Source organism: Macadamia integrifolia, chromosome 5 (assembly GCF_013358625.1).
Source record: "Macadamia integrifolia cultivar HAES 741 chromosome 5, SCU_Mint_v3, whole genome shotgun sequence".
In the NCBI taxonomy this organism is placed as follows: Eukaryota; Viridiplantae; Streptophyta; class Magnoliopsida; order Proteales; family Proteaceae; genus Macadamia; species Macadamia integrifolia.
The window spans coordinates 37,465,713-37,484,793 of record NC_056561.1 but is presented as its reverse complement, the minus strand read 5'-3'; the positions used below and the strand labels follow the sequence as shown (position 1 = coordinate 37,484,793).

The following is a 19,081-nucleotide window of genomic DNA, read 5'->3' as shown; positions in this document are numbered from 1 at the left end:
TATTATATACACCCCACCCCACCCAAAAAAAAAAAAAAATTTTATTTCCCCTCATGGCATTTGAGAAATTGTTTCTACTAATGTATTTTAAAATCATTTGTATAAAAGTAGGTTGGGTGATGGATTTTCTTGGTGGTGGACGTAATGTACTTTGGCTTGACCGATCTATATGGTACGTCAATTAGATAGCCGATACCTTATTATAGTCTGTTGTTATAAGCTTATGGCTGATATGTAGTGGTGCGTCAAGTTGACTGCCGGCACTTATTATAATTAGCCATAACTTGTCAATCTTTTTGCATGGATCCTCACGCTCATCCTTGCTTGGAATCTCCATGTAGCCGACCCCATTAAGTTGGGATAAGGTTTGGTTGTTGTTGTTGTTGTATAATAGAAATACATGGTGACACAAATACATGGAAGTACAACAACACCACAACCAGCCCCCCTCTACAAGAGGACTAACCCAATGCACATGAACGTAACCCTGATAAGAAAATCAGCCAAGGAGGCACAAACCAATACAAAGGAGAACTCTCACAGATCAACAAAAAGGCATACCTAGTACACAAGGTTCTCGCCATTACGGGGTCTAGGGAGGGTCATAATATATGCAGTCTTACCCCGCTTCATGGAGAGGAATTTTCTCTACTTGAACCTGCGACCACTAGGTCACTATGGAGCAACCTTACCATTGCGCCAAGGCCCGCCCTCTCTCACGAACCAATAACGGACAAAAATTCCCAAAAGGAAATAAAGAAATCATTTGGCATGTTCATTTATATAGTGATTCTGTCCTTGCACGCTGGTAATTTAAGTATGGAAGAAATGTTAGTGACTTAATATCAGGCAAAAGAAAATTTGTACCTCCTGAATAGCATTCCTGATGTCAATAAGCCCACCAACATCCTCCCAACCACTACGACCACCTTCAGAAGCAGATTTAGTAACTCCACGCATAGCTACTGGAAGGAAATCGTGCATTGCTTGTAAAAAGTCATCCATTACTAAAGCAGGCGGTTCACATTCATCACAAGCAGAATGAGAAGATAAAAAGCGACTAACAGCAGCATGTACAGCCCGATCAACCAATATTTCCTGCACCCAATCATGGAGGTTACGTGGTAGATAGAGTGTGTTTTCATCTAAAATAGCAAGCAGATCATGGCTAAATCAATTGGATTGCATCTCTCTCCCCCCCCCCCCCCCCCCCCAAAAAAAAAAATGCATGACCATAGCAGGGGGTCATGGCCTCGTGGGTTGAGAGAGAGAGAGAGCTTAATGTTGTTCCCATTTAAGATGGACAAATTGGTAGAAAGAGAGCCAAGTTTCCAAACTCCGAGACAAGAAGTGGAGGTAGGATAAGCTTCAATTGCCCAGAAAATATTTAACCCTTTCAACTTACATTTGAAGTACAAACCCAAAAGCATGTGGCTTAACCAAATATTAAAAGATGAAGGCAGCCGTTTTGCTAAACAAAATGATCTACTATTATTTCACTACTTTTCTGCAACAGAATATACCAAATCATATGCATCATATCCATCGCATTTAGAAGCAACGTCTGACAGGATATCATCAGAACATTGCAAGGAACGCTTCTGCATTTCATACTTCAATATAGCCCCACGTTCTGAGACAGCAGGTGCAGGCAACTGCACGTGGAAGTCTAACCTCCCTGAGACATGCCAGATTAATGAATGAAGTATTCAAAATATGGAATCACAAGGCAACCATGCCAGTTGATTATTTTTTTTAATCTTCGGCTTTTTTTGACTTATTTATCATAGTTCTTTTCACATTGACTTTCACAAGAAGGTGAATAACTAATTAGCAACCTGAAGAGCTCAGCGACTGGGGCAGATTCCCTAGAGATTGTGCAGAAGCCACAAATGCAATCAGGCCGATTCCACAGGACCTTTGCCATTTCTCCTGTTCAATATCCATGAAATGATATCAGAGCTATGACAATATAGAGTGGCAAGCATAGTTGTCAAGGCGTCGCCTAGGCGACAACTAGGTGTCCAGGCGGTTTGTCTGGGGCCTAGGCGACAGTCGCCTTATTGCACTGCATGCCGCCTTGTGTTTTGGCACTTATTTATGCAAATATTATTCATAAATAAACAAATACCCCCTATTTGAATCCAATAAAAATAGTTTAAAAATCAAATTCCAAAAGGACAACCACCCAGTCCAAGAAGAAAAACTGGATTTTGGTTATAGGGGCGATTTTCAACTTTTAAATGCTGGAGTTTTTCTCAATTATGAAAATTTTATAAATTCTATCATGTTAAAACATTGCTAAAAACCAAAAGTCCGGTAAAAAAATTTTTTTTTTTTTGATATCCATAAAATTATTTTCATTTAGGTGATTTTAACAGCATTCGCGCACTTAAAAATAAGTTTGACCAGAACATAACTTTGTCATTACAACTCAGATTTAAATAATCTTAGACTTGTTGGAAAGCTGATTTTATATTATAACTGATACAAAAAAGTCTCATGTAAAAATAATATCATTTGACCAGTCAAACTTATTATAGAACCAGAGCATTTCTCTAAATTTTGATTTTTTATAACTTAATATGACTTAATGTTAATTTTTCATGATTTAATATGGCTAAATGTTGATTTTTAATGACTTGATGTTGCTTAATCTTGATTTTTTATGATACAAGGTATATATAGCTTACTAAATAATGTTAGAAAATAGGAAAAATAAAAAATAACAATTGTTCGCCTCAAGGTGTGCGCCTTCTTGCCTAAGCGCTTAGACAACCCTCCACCGCCTTGGTTCGCCTTGGCGCCGTGACAACTATGGTGGCAAGCATATTGTATTTGAGATCTTACTACCAACTGTTTCAGTAAAATGTTAGATGAACAATTTAGACTGGAAATTTTACCCCTTGCTCATCCATAATATCCGTAAGAAATTCCACAAGTGCAGTAGTTGAAGCAGAAAGTTGAGATCCCTCGGATTCTAAAGACGATGAAAAAATACTATCAAGATCATCCAAGAATACAAGAGAAGGTGAATGGTCAAGAGCTTCAGATATATATCCAGAAAGTGTTTGACGAATGCTTGAGGCCTTCTCAAGAGCAAGACTGGAACAACTGATAAAAATTCTGCAGATAAAAAGTCCAATCAGAGAAAATCTACTGAAAGTTACTTCCTCTTATAACATAGTAGATCAGAAAGATGTACTAATGCACATCATGGGATAAAATTTGACACGAGATACGAAGATTTTGGTAACACATCTCAATTAAGTTGTATATGAAGAAATGATATAGACATAGAGAAATTTAAATAAAGTTCCATACATGTGTGCTAAGATCTCTTCATGCTCTTCGAGAGATTTGGAAACTGCCCTGGCTAAAGATGTTTTCCCACAACCCTAACAAATAAAATTCAATAATTCTCAAGACTTGATTAGGTATGCTTTTAAAAAATTCTCAAGTTTACAGCTAAGTTAGAAGAAACTGTAGAACAATGCTAAAAAGAAAAACAGCAATAACAACAACAGTCAGCAAAGGCCAAGAAGCTACAAAAGGGCTACACAAGAGAAGCATTGTAGGACAATGCCTGAAAAAACAGTAACAACAACAACAGCCAGCAAAGGCCAAGAACCTACAAAAGGGGCTACACTGCTACACAATGGGATAAGGAGCCAAATACAAGGTTTGTCTAGAGCCCCATTTTAGCCAACACATATGCTAAGACATTACCGACCTCAACCTCCAAACAAATGAAAATTTTCACTAAGCACATAAAGATCTAGCTCTCATAATCAAAGGCAAATAGTGATGGGTTTCTCGAAGCCTAAAGGGTTAGGTTTCAGAAAGATAATTTCCAGAATCACAGTGAATATGAAATAACCAGATTTAAAGAGGATTTAATAACTTGAGATCAAATTAATAGATGTGGCTCAAACTCTCGTTGAAGGTCAGTCTCATGATTAAGAACAAAACCTCAAAATATGGGCTCGATCCGATGGATGGATCTCAAGAATCAGCAATGTTACAGAATTAGTAACTAAAGATCCTAGAAACTAGGAACTCAGATATCTCAGTAAACAATGAACTGATAGAGGGAAGATTCTGGTTAACAACAGTTCTTAGGCTATCAAACAAGATATCAGAATGTCAAGTAAATCCGATGATTAGATTAGGAGTTGTGAATGTATCTTACTTAAGAGTATTGATGGAGAAAGATGAATAAATAAGAAGATATCACTAAGCATCCCACCACCCACAATTGGCTTCACACTCGCAGCAAATCTGAATCTCGCAGAATAAAGAAATGGCTCAAGCCAAAATCTCATCAATCAAATTCAAGTACAAGGCTGTGGTTCAAAAACTCGCTGAAATCTCAGTGAAATTCGGGACAATTTTAGTCGAAATTTCAGTGTTTTGCCAAGATTTCGGTCATGTCTACATTGTAGACAAAAATGCACTGTTTTGGCAAAAAAATTGGTCATTCAGTTGAAAATTTTGGTCATTTCACCTGTTTGCCCCCAAAATGGCCAGCCAAAACTCACGGAAAAAATGCACTGTTTCAGTGAAATTTCAGTTATTTCGATCATTGCTGCCTGGCCGAAACCAGACCAAAATACAAGTTTCGACGTATGGGCTGGACCCTCTTACAAACTCATATAGAAGACTCAAAAACAAACTGAAACACTAGAACGGAAAGGAGTAAACGAATCCTGACTAATAAGGTAACTTAAACTGACTAAAATGTAAAATAATGAAGGAAACTGACTCAAAAACAGGACTGACCGTGTAGAGTCCTAATCCAGCCTATTTTGTTTTACCTGCATCAAACAGCTCCCCTGATGATGCTTGAAGCCATCAACCCATCAACATAGAGTTCCCTTAGATGATTACATGGACCAACCCTCAATAAGGCAACATCTAGGCCTTGAATAGTTGCTTTCACCTGAGCAGTGACTGAATCACATCAGCCAGTAGGACCTGAGAATACAAGTATTGCATACCTTCATGATATCTAAAGATGCCCCCAATTCCGGCTGAACCCAGATTGCTTTCATGTTTTTTACTTAGAATGAGATATTTTACTAAAGAAAATAAACATTTGAGTTGGAGACAAGAAGTAATTCCATGTCTATTCAACATAAAATCATTTCATTTCTTCAGATGCCATGAATGAAATTGGGAACTTTTAGGCACCCATAAAGGTTAAGCAAAACAGGAGACAGGAATCTAAAAGTTGTCGAGTATAATCTCAAGACATAGGCCACCACCATCACTATATAAAGTAAAAAGTAAATTCTGGAATACAAAAAATAAAGTTTCAACAATGAATAAAAACTAATCAAATGGGGCATTTTGTGCCTTTAAGGGTTTGGGTAGTTGTTCGTCAACAAGAAAATAGTCTTGAGGCTATTTGGGTTGCTGTTTATCTTTCCTTTAGAGCTTTCCCTGTTAGAGGGATTGTTTTATTTTGAGCCATGGCTTCCTGCTTTTGGTATGGGTTTCGTTCCCCTATTTGGGTTCCCTCTTTAGGGCTTGTATCCCCCTCCCTTTTTTCTTCTCCTTCTTCCCTCGGGGCATTTTGTGCCTTTAAGGGTTTGTATTTCCCCCTCCCCCTTTTTTTCCTTCCTTTGGTATTTATTTATTCACCCAAAAAAAAAAAAAACTAATCACATGTATAAGTTGTGGAATATGCATTAAAAATAAGAATAAATAAATAAATAAGCCCAAAAACAAAAATCCACAGCACGATATTAAGTCTTCAGCATTAATGGAAACAACTAAAAATAACTAGCAAGGAACCATCAAATCCAAAGGATGAACTCACAGGAGGTCCATATATGAGAATATGTCCAGGCCGAGGAAGATTGAAAGAACTAAAAAGCTTTCCAGTAGTTGGAGATAATAGCAGAGTCAAACCTGAATGGAAAAATATAGATATATGGGGAAATCCAAGGTCCCTGGCAGAGAGTAAAAGGGGACAGTCTACCATCACCAAAACTTGTACATGTAGCACCCGTCAAGGTTGGGATCCTCTTTTTAACAGGATGCATCTTGAAATTTTCCAATGCCATAGACCAATCTCATAGGCTGGCCATAGTTATCATATCTGCTTCTTTTTTTTTTTTTTTTTTTTTTTTAAGGCTTTTTATTTCTTCATGGACCATTCACTATCCTCATCTTTACTGGCAAAGGAAGGAGGAAAAAGTTGCAGATCAGACAGTTCCAACTTACAACCATCAAAACAGTTCATTTCTTTCGCTTGGAAGATCTCCCAAATCATCCAAACCTTGACACATGCATCATGCATCATGCATCCACATATGAACACAATAGACTGTCCCTTTTAGGTCCCCGCAGAAACCCCAGACGTCCTCGTATATATAAATACCAAAAAAGAATGATTAGACTTGCAGAGTACATGACCATTCATATAAATTGAGAACCAATAAGTAAGACATCTAGTATTACCATACTATATGATAGAAAATACCTACGATTCAGAATGTCAGAACAGGCAGTCTCCATCCAGCTCAAGGAAGAAATTGTCAAATCTGAATTTTTAGCAAATGTCCTCTCTTTGACAGAATGAAGAAGTAAAGGATCACCCAAATCCAACTTTTCAAAGGACAATTCCAATCCTTCAAGGTTATCAACGCTTTTCTTTTCCTCTTTGAAAGTAAGCTCATACATCCCAAGCTTACCTCTATGAGAAAGTTCTTCTGATGTAGTCAAGAGGTATACGAGTTCAACTGGATGTTCTTTAGCCATTTTGCTTTTATCTAAAGGACCTTCAGTTAAAGCCTTTTCATTTCCATTGCTTCCAATTTTATAACCCATTACTTCAAAGTGAAGCAAGGTTTCATTTCCTAAACTCAATGAACTGACATTCATTCCTGTATTTAATGCAATTGCTTTGAGTTGCCCAATAAACCATGCCTGGAGAAGACTACGTTGCCGTTTTGAAATAGGAGACTGAGAAGCAGCCCATTGACTTTCACAATTAGGGGGACTACCAGAAAGAGTAGTGATTAACTCTTCATGAGTTGACCAGTCCATTATATTTGCATCATCAGTCAAACTAGTTCCCAAAGGTATGGATCTAGTTTTAAATTTTGTGTTGCTATCGAACAAACTAATGTCCTTGAGGGTCTTATCCTTCCCAGGAAACTTAAACCGGCAAGGTGAAAGACTGAATAAAGAAGCATCCTTCTTTGGATTAAGGTCGCAACTTCTTACACAAACCCCTGCAAACATTAGTAACTTACTAAATAAAAAGAATTGATAATCACAACATTGAAAGCATGGATGAACCATAAAGTATTTGAGAAAGAAAATTCAATTTGTGTGATGAGCAATGCAATACTATATAGTCATTAATCTCAAGACATAACAACAAAGCATCATATGGAACATTGTTGTCATGGAAGTTTCCCGGTGAAATAGCACCTATGCGAGGCCAAGGTACCCAAAGAAAGCGCCATATTTGAGGAAAATATGCACCATTCCATGAGCTGATTCAAGTTCCAGAAAGCCCAACTTAGAATCACACCAACCTAGAGTCTTCAAAACGAAGGCACCCAGCAATCAAGACAAAGAACAGTAAACTCACCACCTGAAACAAGACCAAAACACCAAGAACTCAATATTCAATACAAACGACCACCCCAAATGGGAAAAAACCCAAACCAACTCACCAACGAAATCCAGCGACTGCTCCCCATTGGCCCCGCACACACCCAACCCCCCCCCCCAAAAAAAAAAAAACTCTAAGATAGCAAGAACTAAAGAAGTGATGAGAAGGAAGAACCAGGAAGATTTGGATCTCTGCCCCAACAGGGAAGAAATTCTATTCCCTTGCCAAGTGACATTTTCAAATTTCAATAACTCCATCTTCCAATCATGCAGACCATTACCCCCAACCCCAATTTGTCATGGATTTTACACTTCCTCAACATAAATTTCCCCAAACTACTCAACACCTAGGACTATCATGCGAAACTTCTCACCCACCTCTACTGACCTTGTCACCAAGCTCTCGAATAATCCTCGTCTCATAAAAGATCTCCTCCAATCATCATGCACAGCTCCAGAGTCCATGGGATTAGAGTGAAACCTAATAGACATTATGCAACCTCTCCTAACTAGGACTCTGAAATATCTAGACTTATTCCTAATGATTCTAAGACTTGACATAGCAAACTTTAAAAACAGAAAAAAGGACTCAAATAACCCCACGTATCTGAACCAAACTAATCCTACTTGACCGATCTTATATTCCTAGCTCCTACTCTTAGTTTAGGCCCATAACTTATTCCTAATGATTCTAAGACTTGACATAGCAAACTTTAAAAACAGAAAAAAGGACTCAAATAACCCCACATATCTGAACCAAACTAATCCTACTTGACAGATCTTATATTCCTAGCTCCTACTCTTAGTTTAGGCCCATCAAAGTGGCCTATTACAACAAAAACTCCTTGAACCGAAGGCCCATCACATATGTAACCTAACCCAAGGTTTACTTCCACTAAAATAAGCTCACTTTTTTCATTTTCCTGCATCAAAGTGCCTGAGAGGTAGTTCTCCAAAGGATGAGTCAGACAGGCATGGAACATAGTTCATGGCTACAGCTGCTACTCACTAATCCAAATGGTGCAAAAGGAAAAGAGAGATTTATAAAACCTAGATGGATCCAGTTTATATGCCTTGTCCAAACCTAATGATGCAGTTAAGCGTTGGGCTTGAGATCTCTTCGATTTGATTCCTATTCCTTTCCTTTTTAGAGCTAGAATCAGTTTGATAGTATTTTGATTTAGATTGGATTTTTATTTTAGTTGCTATGTAGGTTAGTTTCCATTTTCAAGTAGTTTCCATTAATTGTTTGATTTTTTTCCTTGATATTAGTCATGTAATGGATGGAGGAACTCAGTTTTAGTTTTTGTAGAATTAATCTTGATTGAGAATTTTGGGTGTGACCCATGGCTATCGGATTCCCACTTTCCTCCCCCTCTGAAATCTTCTCTTTTCCCCTTCTTATCTTCTTCTTCCTCCTCCCAATCCTTTCTTATTTTTCCTGCGGTTAAATTTTCTGATCTCAGATACCCTGTTTCTGTGCGATAGATGCAGCACTACTGAAGTGCTTCAAGATCTCTTGTGTGAGATCTGTTTGGGTCGAAGCCGTGATCGAGGGAAGCCCTCACATATACGACTTGAACCCTAGACCCTTGGCTCCTATTGATTCCCCTATTGTGAGAAACAAGACCTGCAACTCTGATTACCTGAATTTGCCGCTCAGATTTGATTTCAGAGCTTCAATCTCCATAGCTGGTGGGTGAATCGAACTACTGCTGGTTACAATCAAGAAGATTAAGAGTCAAAATACTCCCTTTATAAGTTCTGGCCGATTGGGTTCTTATCGGAAGGGTAACGGCACTCGTAGACCAGCAAGCCCTCCGCTGGTTTCTGGTTCTTACGACAAGAAGAAGAAGAAGAAGAAAAGAGGTTTTTTTTTCTTTTTCTTTATTGTTTAGCACCATTATTGTTGCTTTCCCATACTACCCTCACTTTTTATTTCTTTTAATTTGTTGTCCTATTTTCTCCCTAGTCCTAAATTACCCTTTTACTAGCATATTGTAGCCTAGGCCTTTAGTTCCATCTAATAACAAGTCTGCCACTCCCTTATAAAGTTCTATTTATTTACAAAACTGCCACCTTCATTGGAAACTTCAGTTTAATTACAATTCTGCCATTTAGTTGAAACTTTATTTCAATACAACCTGTTATTGGTTATTGCCTTTATTTTATTGAGTGTCTAAGTGGGCCCTAAGCGATCCGATTTCAGTCCTTGGAATCCGGATCAGCATCAAGTCATATCAGAGTAAATTTCCCGCCCTCTCTAACCATGACAGGTCACATCACTAATGCTGAGTTGCACAAGTTGTATCGTCAGGTACTTGAGAACCAAAAGGAAACTAATGCCCAGGGTTGAGAAGAATGAGGCAAAATATGACAAGTTCATGGACGAGACTCAAGGTGCCCTCGCTAAGATTCTTGCCTTTATACAAAAGTCTGAAACGCGAGTCGATGAAGGACCATCTACACCAGCTCCTCAATTTAATGCCCTACAGATTGAAGACACACATCACCGAGTGCAACGTGATCCTGTTATACCCCAAGATGTTACCCGGCAATTTTTTGACAGAGATTATGGCATCAAAGTTGAGGTTCCAGAGTTCAGTGGTGAAAAGGGACTTATGGAATTTCTTGACTGGCTTACCAAAATTGAGAGGATTTTTGCATGTAAGTCTCTTCCAGACGAGAAAAAGTGTGAATTCATCATCACCAAGTTTATTGGGTATACATGTTCATGGTGAGATGAAGTACTGCATGCAAGGTTTGTCAGAAGACTTGGACTAGTTACCAATTGGGAGGTCATGAAGCAAATTCTGACTGAAAATTTTGTTCCTCTTAATTATGAGAAGGTAATGTTCCATAAACTGCTTAACTTGAAACAAGATAACAAGGATATGGATTCCTACACCCTTGAGTTCCACAAACTATCTTCAAGGTGTCGACTTCAGGAAACAGACCAGCAACGGGTGATGCGATATATAATGGGCTAAGTACTGAAATCCGACTCGAGTTGACTAACACTGATTTCAGGTCCGTTGATGTGGCAGTGGCTCATGAAAAGACAGCTGAAGAGAAGTCCATTTATTGGAAGGGTACGCTCAAGACTTCTTCAGTTTATAGACCTCCACCACGTATGGAGGAAAAGAAGCCTGAAGCTCGCAGAGTTGAAGAAAAAATGTCAGAGTTCAACAAGGACAGTGATGGCTTGAAGAACATCAGATGCCATTGTTGTGGCGAGAAGGATCACTACTCCAACAAGTGTCCCAACATGACTCGTTCTGTGAATGCAGTAGAGAAGCAACTGATAGAGAAGATTAAAGATGAGTCTGTTTTATATCCTTATCCCCTTGAGGAAGATGATATGTTTGACTATGGTGATGAGGATGTAGAAGCTCATTCACCTAGTCTCTCATCATTTTCAAACAGACTAGTTGACAAGGCTCCTCTTTTCAGACAGAAGGGTACTCTCCTGCACGGCTCCGACCCTACTAATGTTCATGCAGTTGTTGATACTGGGGCAGAAGCAAATTTTATATCTGGTGAGTTTGTTCGAACATACAACCTTCCACAGAAGTAGCTTTTCAAGAAGATCCACGTGTGAGATTTAGGACCCACAGCTCAAGAAAAGGCCACTATAGTTGTTCGAGTACACTTACAGTTTGGGCCGTTACAGTACCATGTCACCTGTTTGGTCACCCCATTGGCGCACTACGACATTCTTCTAGGGCGACCTTGGCAGCGACATGCAGGCATTCGCTATGATGGCGCATGAAACACCATCAAGGTGAAGCAATGAGGTCGTATATACTTAATGAGGCCACATGCATTATCAGACATGCCACGTCGTCGACTGACTCCTTCTCCAGTGACACGTCAGCCCACTCCCCATCCTCTTGGTGTTATGTTCCATCTTCTGCTTCGAGATACGTGCCACATCATCAACGAGCAACTTACAAGGGTATCTTGGGAGCACGACCTAACGCGCCGGAGTCGAGTTCTTTTAAGACCAAGAGAGTTGATGCAGTTGGGCGTTGGGCTTTGGGCGTTGGGCTTTGGGCTTGAGATATTCTCTTCGATTTGATTCCTATTCCTTTCCTTTTTAGAGCTAGAATCAGTTTGATAGTATTTTAATTTAGATTGGATTTTTATTTTAGTTGCTATGAAGATTAGTTTCCATTTTCAAGTAGTTTCCATTAATTGTTTGATTTTTTTCTTTATATTAATCATGTAATGGATGGAGGATCTCAGTTTTAGTTTTTGAAGAATTAATCTTGATTGAGAATATTGGGTGTGACCCATGGCTATTGGATTCCCAATTTCCTCCCCCTCTGAAATCTTCTCTTTTTCCCTTCTTCTCTTCTTCTTCCTCTCAATCCTTTCTTATTTTTCCTGCTGTTAAATTTTCTGATCTCAGATACCTTGTTTCTGGCCGATAGTTGGAGCACTACTGAAGTGCTTCAAGCTCTCTTGTGTGAGATCTGTTTGGGTCGAAGTTGTGATCGAAGGAAGCCCTCACATAAGCGACCTGAACCCTAGACCCTTGGCTCCTATTGATTCCCCTATTGTGAGAAACAAGACCTGCAACTCTCTGATTACCTGAATCTGCCGCTCAGATTTGATTTCAGAGTTTCAATCTCCATAGCTGGTGGGTGAATCGAACTGCTGCTGGTTACAATCAAGAAGATTAGGAGTCAAAATACTCCTTTTAAAAGTTCTGGCCGATTGGGTTCTTTTCGGAAGGGTAACGGCACTCGTAGACCAGCAAGCCCTCTGCTGGTTTCTGGTTCTTACAGCAAGAAGAAGAAGAAAAGAGGTTTTTTCTCTTTTTCTTTATTGTTTAGCACCATTATTGTTGTTTTTCCATACTACCCTCACTCTTTATTTCTTTTAATCTGCTGTCCTATTTTCTCCCTAGTCCTAAATTACCCTTTTACTAGCATATTGTAGCCTAGGCCTTTAGTTCCATCTAATTACAAGTCTGCCACTCCCTTCTAAAGTTCCATTTATTTACAAAACTGCCACCTTCATTGGAAACTTGAGTTTAATTACACTTCTGCCATTTAGTTGAAGCTTTATTTCAATACAACCTATCATTGGTTATTGCCTTTGTTTTATCGAATGTCTAAGTGGGCCCTAAGCGATCCGATTTCAGTCCTTGGGATCCGGATCTGCATCACCTAAGAATAGGTGGTTTTGGGGCACGCAATTGTGAGAAATTTAAGATGGAAAATATAGGTTAAATACATAATTACAACTGACTAAAGAAGAATTTTGTAGAGAGAACTCTTTTTGTACAGTTCTTGAGGTGTATTGCATAGCTTTTTTGGGGATTGGTGGTTGTCGAATCCATTTCATTAAAGAATGCACTCGGCTCATGTTAAAGTAAAGTACAGCAAGATAAAAACCTGGTAACAAGAAGCATATCGTGACTTGTGAGTAAAATCAATATCCGGTTCAAACAAGGTCCAATAATGAATGGGCATCATTCAAGGAAACATGCTATTAATTTATTTCTATGACCAAAATTTATTTTCTTTGGTCCTTAGCCACCATTACTTACTTGCAAATTTCTGCTCCATACAAAATCAAAACACAAAATCCAGTGATGAAGAGTACATGATATGCTAAACAAGAAATTGGAAATTGGAGCCTGTTCTGATCTGAATAAGATTCTTGCAAAACATACTTACAAGAATGTAGTTCTGCTCTTAAATACAGACGAAGGGACAGAGGAAGCATTATATGTCCTTTGGCCACTGAATCTGAAAGTAACAGATGAACAATTAAATGTCTAGAATCTTCCTTGTCAATCAGCATCTCATGGTTTTCTTCCTTTGCCACTGAACTCCATTTTTTCAGGTTATTTCTTTTTTGAGTCTTCTTATTCTGGCTTGGTGGTAATCTAGGAAATATGATAACCAGCTGAAAGTTATGAAACAATGCACTTTTAGCAGTCTCTGGATGAACAAAAACAGCAGAAGTGAGCACAACACCCAGCTCAACACCATTGACCTCACATCTGTGGACAGATATCCTTCCTGGATCTTGAACACGAAATAATGCCTTTGTCATTGATTGCTCCTTGTTTGATGATTTTATGTTAGAATCTTGGCAGGTATCCATAGTTTTCTTGCGCCTCTTTGGTGCAACTGCAACTTCAGTTCCTGGCACAAGTTGCACTACAAAACAAAACCAAAAGAATCAGTAATGACTAAGAAATAACCAACATAAAGATCAAAATATTTTCTCTACTACTGGCATGGTTTAAGGAATCAGATCAGATCAGGCAGAATCGGCTGGATTGGATTGGTATCAGCTGAGGCCGATCCCGATCCTCGGGCGATCCCATGTTGGTGGATTGGTAGGGACGAAGGGTAAAAAGGTATAAAAAAAACGTTTCTAAATGAAAACCAGGGATATTTCTGTCCGATCTAGACCGATACAGGCCGATCCCAAGACTGATTCCGGTATCTTAAACCATGGCTACTGGTGAATAGAGAGCTTTAATTGTCATGTTTTTGCTACCATAAATGCAATAAATAATGCCAGTAATATGATTCAAGATTAAGATCTTGATGCTTGATTTTACTTCTTGTCTTGAATCTTGGAATTGATGGAATGCATGCCGATCTCGTGGATCACACACGGAGAGCAGAGCCTCATCCAACACTGGGGAGACATCCACACAAGTTTAGGCTTGTGGAAGTGGGTCTTTTCCTAAGGTGATGAGTCCCTGAGTTAATCCAAATACATGATCTCTACAATCACATTGTCCCCAAACATTTTACTATATAAACACCAAAGAACTGATTTTTTTACACCATGGTATGAACTTTTTTTTTTTTTTTTTTTTTTTTTTTTGTAAAACCATGGTATGAACTTTGAAAAGAGATTTTATAAAACAACAACAACAACAACAAAACCTTATCCCAACTTAATGGGGTCCGCTACATGGAGATTCCAAGCAAGGACGAGCGCGAGGATCCATGCAAAAAGATTGACTGGTTATGGCTAATTATTGACGCACCACTACAAATCAGCCACAGGCTTATAACGGCATACTATAATAAGGTACCGGCTGTCTAACTGACGTACCATATAGATCGGTCAAGCCAAAGTGTCCTACATGCATTACATCCACCACCAAGCCAATCCATCACCCAACTTACTTTTATACAAATAATTTTAAAATACATTACAATCACAAACTTCTCGTAGCTTTTCTTCAGACAATTTTTCAGATAAATGTGAGCACCTTAGTAGAAACAATTTCCCAAATGCCATAAGGGGAAATAATATTTTTTTTTTGGGGGGTATTCAATACCACTATGAGAAAAACATGAATTTCATAATTGAAATAGAAGAAGTTCCAGGCTTAACATCTCTTTTTCTTTCTTAATAGTCAAAAGAGACATTAATCTATAGTCTATACCCTCCCATTAAAAAAAAAAAAGAAGAAGAAGAAGAAGATGCATATAGAGTATCATTGTACATCAACATGAAGTAGGATGCCATAGTATTATCTTACCTACCGATTTCACAGGAAACATTGAAACCACGAGAAACACTATGATATTGCGGCCGTGCAACCACAAGGGGAATCGCATCCCTTCATACACAATACCAACCTGCATATGGTAAAAGGAAGCTTCTGTGAAGTTTCTCATGTTTGCAGCATAAATGAAAATAAACAATTTGAAGAAGATAAATTATCTGATTCGTAAAATCAAATCAGAAAAAGAAGAGGGAAAGGAAAATCTGCTCAACATGAACATCTATACAGCTTGCCCATTAAACCATGAGTGTAGAGATCCATTTATTATCCAAAACAATAGCCATAGTCCATTAATTAAAAATAATCAGATTACAGAAATATGCATTGACCATGACTTTACCAATTCTAATTGACCTCTGTTTTTAGACTAAGCATTTTACACCTTTAAGACAACTTCCTTAATTAAACAACTAGATATCCTCTTAGAATAAATCAACAAACAAAAGAAAACTAACCGAAAGGTGCAAAATGTAAGTAACAAAATCCACTTAAACTTGATTTCTTTAAGACTCTCCTTTACCAAAAAGTCAAATAGGAGAACTAAACATCTGAAATGGCCCCAACATTCAAATGAGTTGAATAAAAAGAGGGGTGCAAGTTTGGCCCAGCAAGCCTGAGCCCACCCAAAGCCAAAGAAAATCGAGAGCAAACCTCTATATGATACAAGAGACACCCAACTGAATTGAGCAGTACCTAACAGTTAAATAACGCTATTAAAGATCGATTTGGCCACTGGTACTGCATAAATCAGTTGATAAACCGAATTTGAGGTACCTGTTTCAAAATAGCCGCCTCTGCAAGCTCCGAGTTGAGCTCCAAAACCTCCCAATCATCCTCAGTATTGGGCTCTATCATAACTAATGTAGCTTTCGGCAAGTTAGAAATGGCTCTCACTTGCACCATCAAATGATCTGGTAGAGATATGCACTCAGCTAATTGTTGAGCAACCTGGATCAAAGGCATAGAAAATTTCAATCAAATACAAGAGAGTGAGTAATAAGGAAAACAAACCATAAATAACTGAAATGGGTAAGGGCATGTGATGCAAACCAAAAGATTAGAACACAACCTATGTACACCCAAATTTGGGTCTTATGAGAAATTTATGTTGGCAGTCACTAATAGTCTGTACATGTTTTATACAGAAACTATGAGGTCATTAATTTTCAGAAACTCCAATAAATTATCTATTATATATTGGTACAACAATACATTATATATTAAAGAAATCTTAATGTTCAGCCATGAAGGTTACGAATTCATCCAAATGTCAAAAGTTGCAATGGCAGACAGATAGGTTTGGAAGGACACCCATCATTGGTCCAGTTTCAGGAGCAAATGAAAAAGGAGAGGGGCTCAAAGTTACAAACATGTCATCTTGTTATTATGGAATCTACAAGCAGTTCGTAATTTCATTATCACTTTCACTATAATTCAGAGCACTAATCGCGTTTTAAATGAATAATTCAAGTGGAACTACAGTACCTCAATCGCTGAAGAACTCGAAGCGGAGCCAGACCAGGATACGTGCCAGGAACGGTTGTCGGTAGAACGGAGCTCAAGCGCGAGAAGAGAAGGGAGAAAGCCTCCACGAGTGGATTGAAGGGTTTGGATGAATGAGATAGGGAGAGAGACGAAGCAGCTCTCAATCCCTGCCGCGGCCTTCACCTCAAACTCCATGTTGAAATGTTTATCGGAGCTTCTGACACTCCCAATCCATCGAATAAGGATTGATGCCTTAGTTTTAATTGAGAGAGAGAGAGAGAGATGCGAATTGCGGTTAACCTACGCACCCGCTCTCTGCGACGATGTGGCAGTTTACGGGAAGCGGATAAAGCGAGCGTAACTGAAATTTTTGTGTCTCGAGTCTCGAGGTTTACTATTGCATCATCGCTGCGTTGAAAGTCAGCGTGGCCCCTGCACATTGCGGAGCAGCGTATCTGCTTTCATGAGGGCAGACTGGTCATTTCACCTCCTACACTCCCACAGGATATCTGCCACCCCCTGGCTCCGGCTAGGTTGAATGACTGATACGTAGAAATGGTGATCGAACCACGAATGAATATAAGGGTAGGGGCATACGGGCCAAATGAAGGTATGGGAGATTCCATCTTACCGTGTTTGCTCAAAGAACCCTTTCTCATATAAAAATCAATAGCATGCTAATTGGTTCTAAGGAAAGATAGGTATACCGCCCACATGCCATACACTAGCAAACACTGAATGGTCCTACCCCTCCTGTATGATACCCCATCTCGTGTCCCCATTGGTGTGGCATGCCTATCCCTCTCCGATGGTTTTATTAACATGGTTCTTGTAACTTATGATAATAAGGGAATCTTTGAAATATAAATTCTATTCTTTATTTAAGAGAGGGATTTTTACATGGTCAATTTGGGGGATGAATTTCCACGCCACACCAATGGTTGTGGGCTTGTAGTAAGAAAGTTATTCCCTTTTTATTTTATTTACAATAGGGTCAAAGACAAGCTTACTTGATTTCTTGAAATGGATGAGAAGCCTACTATACTCTCCAGTCATAAATCTCCTTTCTAAGAATACATTTTGATTTCTTTGATAATGTTTCCATCAACATTTTTACTCCGATAATTAAAGAATTTAGAGAAAATTGCATTGCCACCCCCTGAACTTCGGTCGTTATTCAACGCCACCCCCTGTACTTTTAGAAACGTCAAAGCCACCCCCTAAAAATTCAAAAATTTTCAAATCGGGCCCTGCCGTTAGCCAACCGTGAGAAATGAATGAAAACCGGTTAGTTTTTTTCTAATATACCCAAAATACCCCCACCCTGAGTGAGAGGACAATATTGCCCTCTCCCTTATTTCCTATCTTCTAAACCCATACCCATCTCACATCTCTCCTCTCTCATCTCTCATCTCTCATCTCACTGCTCACTCCTCTCACTCACTCGGTCGGACAAGAAGACGAAGACCCACCGGCGTCCCATTCTACCCTCCTCTGGCGTGCGATTCTCCCCTCCTCCGGCGTGCGATTCTCCCCTCCTCCGGCGTGCGATTATACCCTCCTACGGCGTCCGATTCTACCCTCCTCCGGTGTGCGATTCTACCCTCCTACGGCGTCCGATTCTACCCTCCTCCGACGTGCGATTCTACCCTCCTACGGCATCCGATTCTACCCTCCTCCGGCGTGCGATTCTACCCTCCTACGGCATCCCATTCTACCCTCCTCCGGCGTGCGATTCTCCCCTCCTACGGCGTCCGAACCTCTATCCCAAGGTATGTAGGGTTCGGTTTCTTCTTCTTCCTTTCTAATTTAGGGTTCTTCTTGTCAAGTTAATCTAGGGTTTATGCACTTTGGAGTGGGGAAAAAAAAAAGTAAATTTTTTTCTTGGAGCTCTTTGGAAGAAGACCTGTGAAATGTTTGTTATATGCAGTGAAATGTGTTTGGATTGTCGTTCCAAGTTTTCTCTCCCTTACTCTTTAGGTAATTTTAACAAACAGTCTGATAGAAAATGTATTAGGTATCAATTGGTTTTCTTTTAACTATAAAAAAATTCTGAAAACCATTTCTCGGCCGTGGTAAGATACATTGAAAGTGGGTGCCCATTGCCCTCACAGGTCTTCTTTATCATGTGCTTGCCCTCTGTTATCTTCTCTATCATGTGCTTGCCCTCTGTTATTCCTCCTAGCGAAAGACCCATTGCCCTCTGTTATCTTCTCTATCATGTGCTTGCTGCTCACAAGCTTCTCTGAAAACGTGTCTATCGAAATGCCCTTGTATTCCATTTTTGAGCTCTACTACAATGGCCCTATACAACTGAAAGCATTTTCAATGCACCAATTATGTTATTTCATTTTGGAGCTCTAAAACATTGCCAAACCTTCTCTGTGGTTATCTGAATGCCCTCCAGGT

The 19,081-nt window shown here is 39.2% G+C and overlaps 1 protein-coding gene across 3 annotated transcripts in view; it reads right to left on the bottom strand.

Moving 5' to 3' along the window:
• The window catches only part of LOC122078432 (peroxisome biogenesis protein 1), a 30,813-nt gene extending 13,791 nt beyond the window's left edge, over positions 1 to 17,022 (bottom strand). Inside the window, exons 1-11 of one of the 3 annotated variants that reach the window (XM_042644401.1) lie at positions 16,673 to 17,021; positions 15,962 to 16,135; positions 15,161 to 15,260; positions 13,323 to 13,811; positions 6,495 to 7,244; positions 5,825 to 5,916; positions 3,325 to 3,398; positions 2,904 to 3,126; positions 1,839 to 1,932; positions 1,524 to 1,678; positions 868 to 1,098 (exon numbers count right to left, since the gene is read on the bottom strand). In XM_042644401.1, the coding sequence (XP_042500335.1) occupies positions 868 to 1,098; positions 1,524 to 1,678; positions 1,839 to 1,932; positions 2,904 to 3,126; positions 3,325 to 3,398; positions 5,825 to 5,916; positions 6,495 to 7,244; positions 13,323 to 13,811; positions 15,161 to 15,260; positions 15,962 to 16,135; positions 16,673 to 16,867 (2,577 nt within the window). In that variant the 5' untranslated portion in view covers positions 16,868 to 17,021. Of the gene's footprint in view, positions 1 to 867; positions 1,099 to 1,523; positions 1,679 to 1,838; positions 1,933 to 2,903; positions 3,127 to 3,324; positions 3,399 to 5,824; positions 5,917 to 6,494; positions 7,245 to 13,322; positions 13,812 to 15,160; positions 15,261 to 15,961; positions 16,136 to 16,672 lie in introns of those variants that run through there. The other 2 variants (XM_042644402.1, XM_042644404.1) reach the window with 2 other exon arrangements.
• Between the last annotated feature and the right edge of the window lie 2,059 nt (positions 17,023 to 19,081).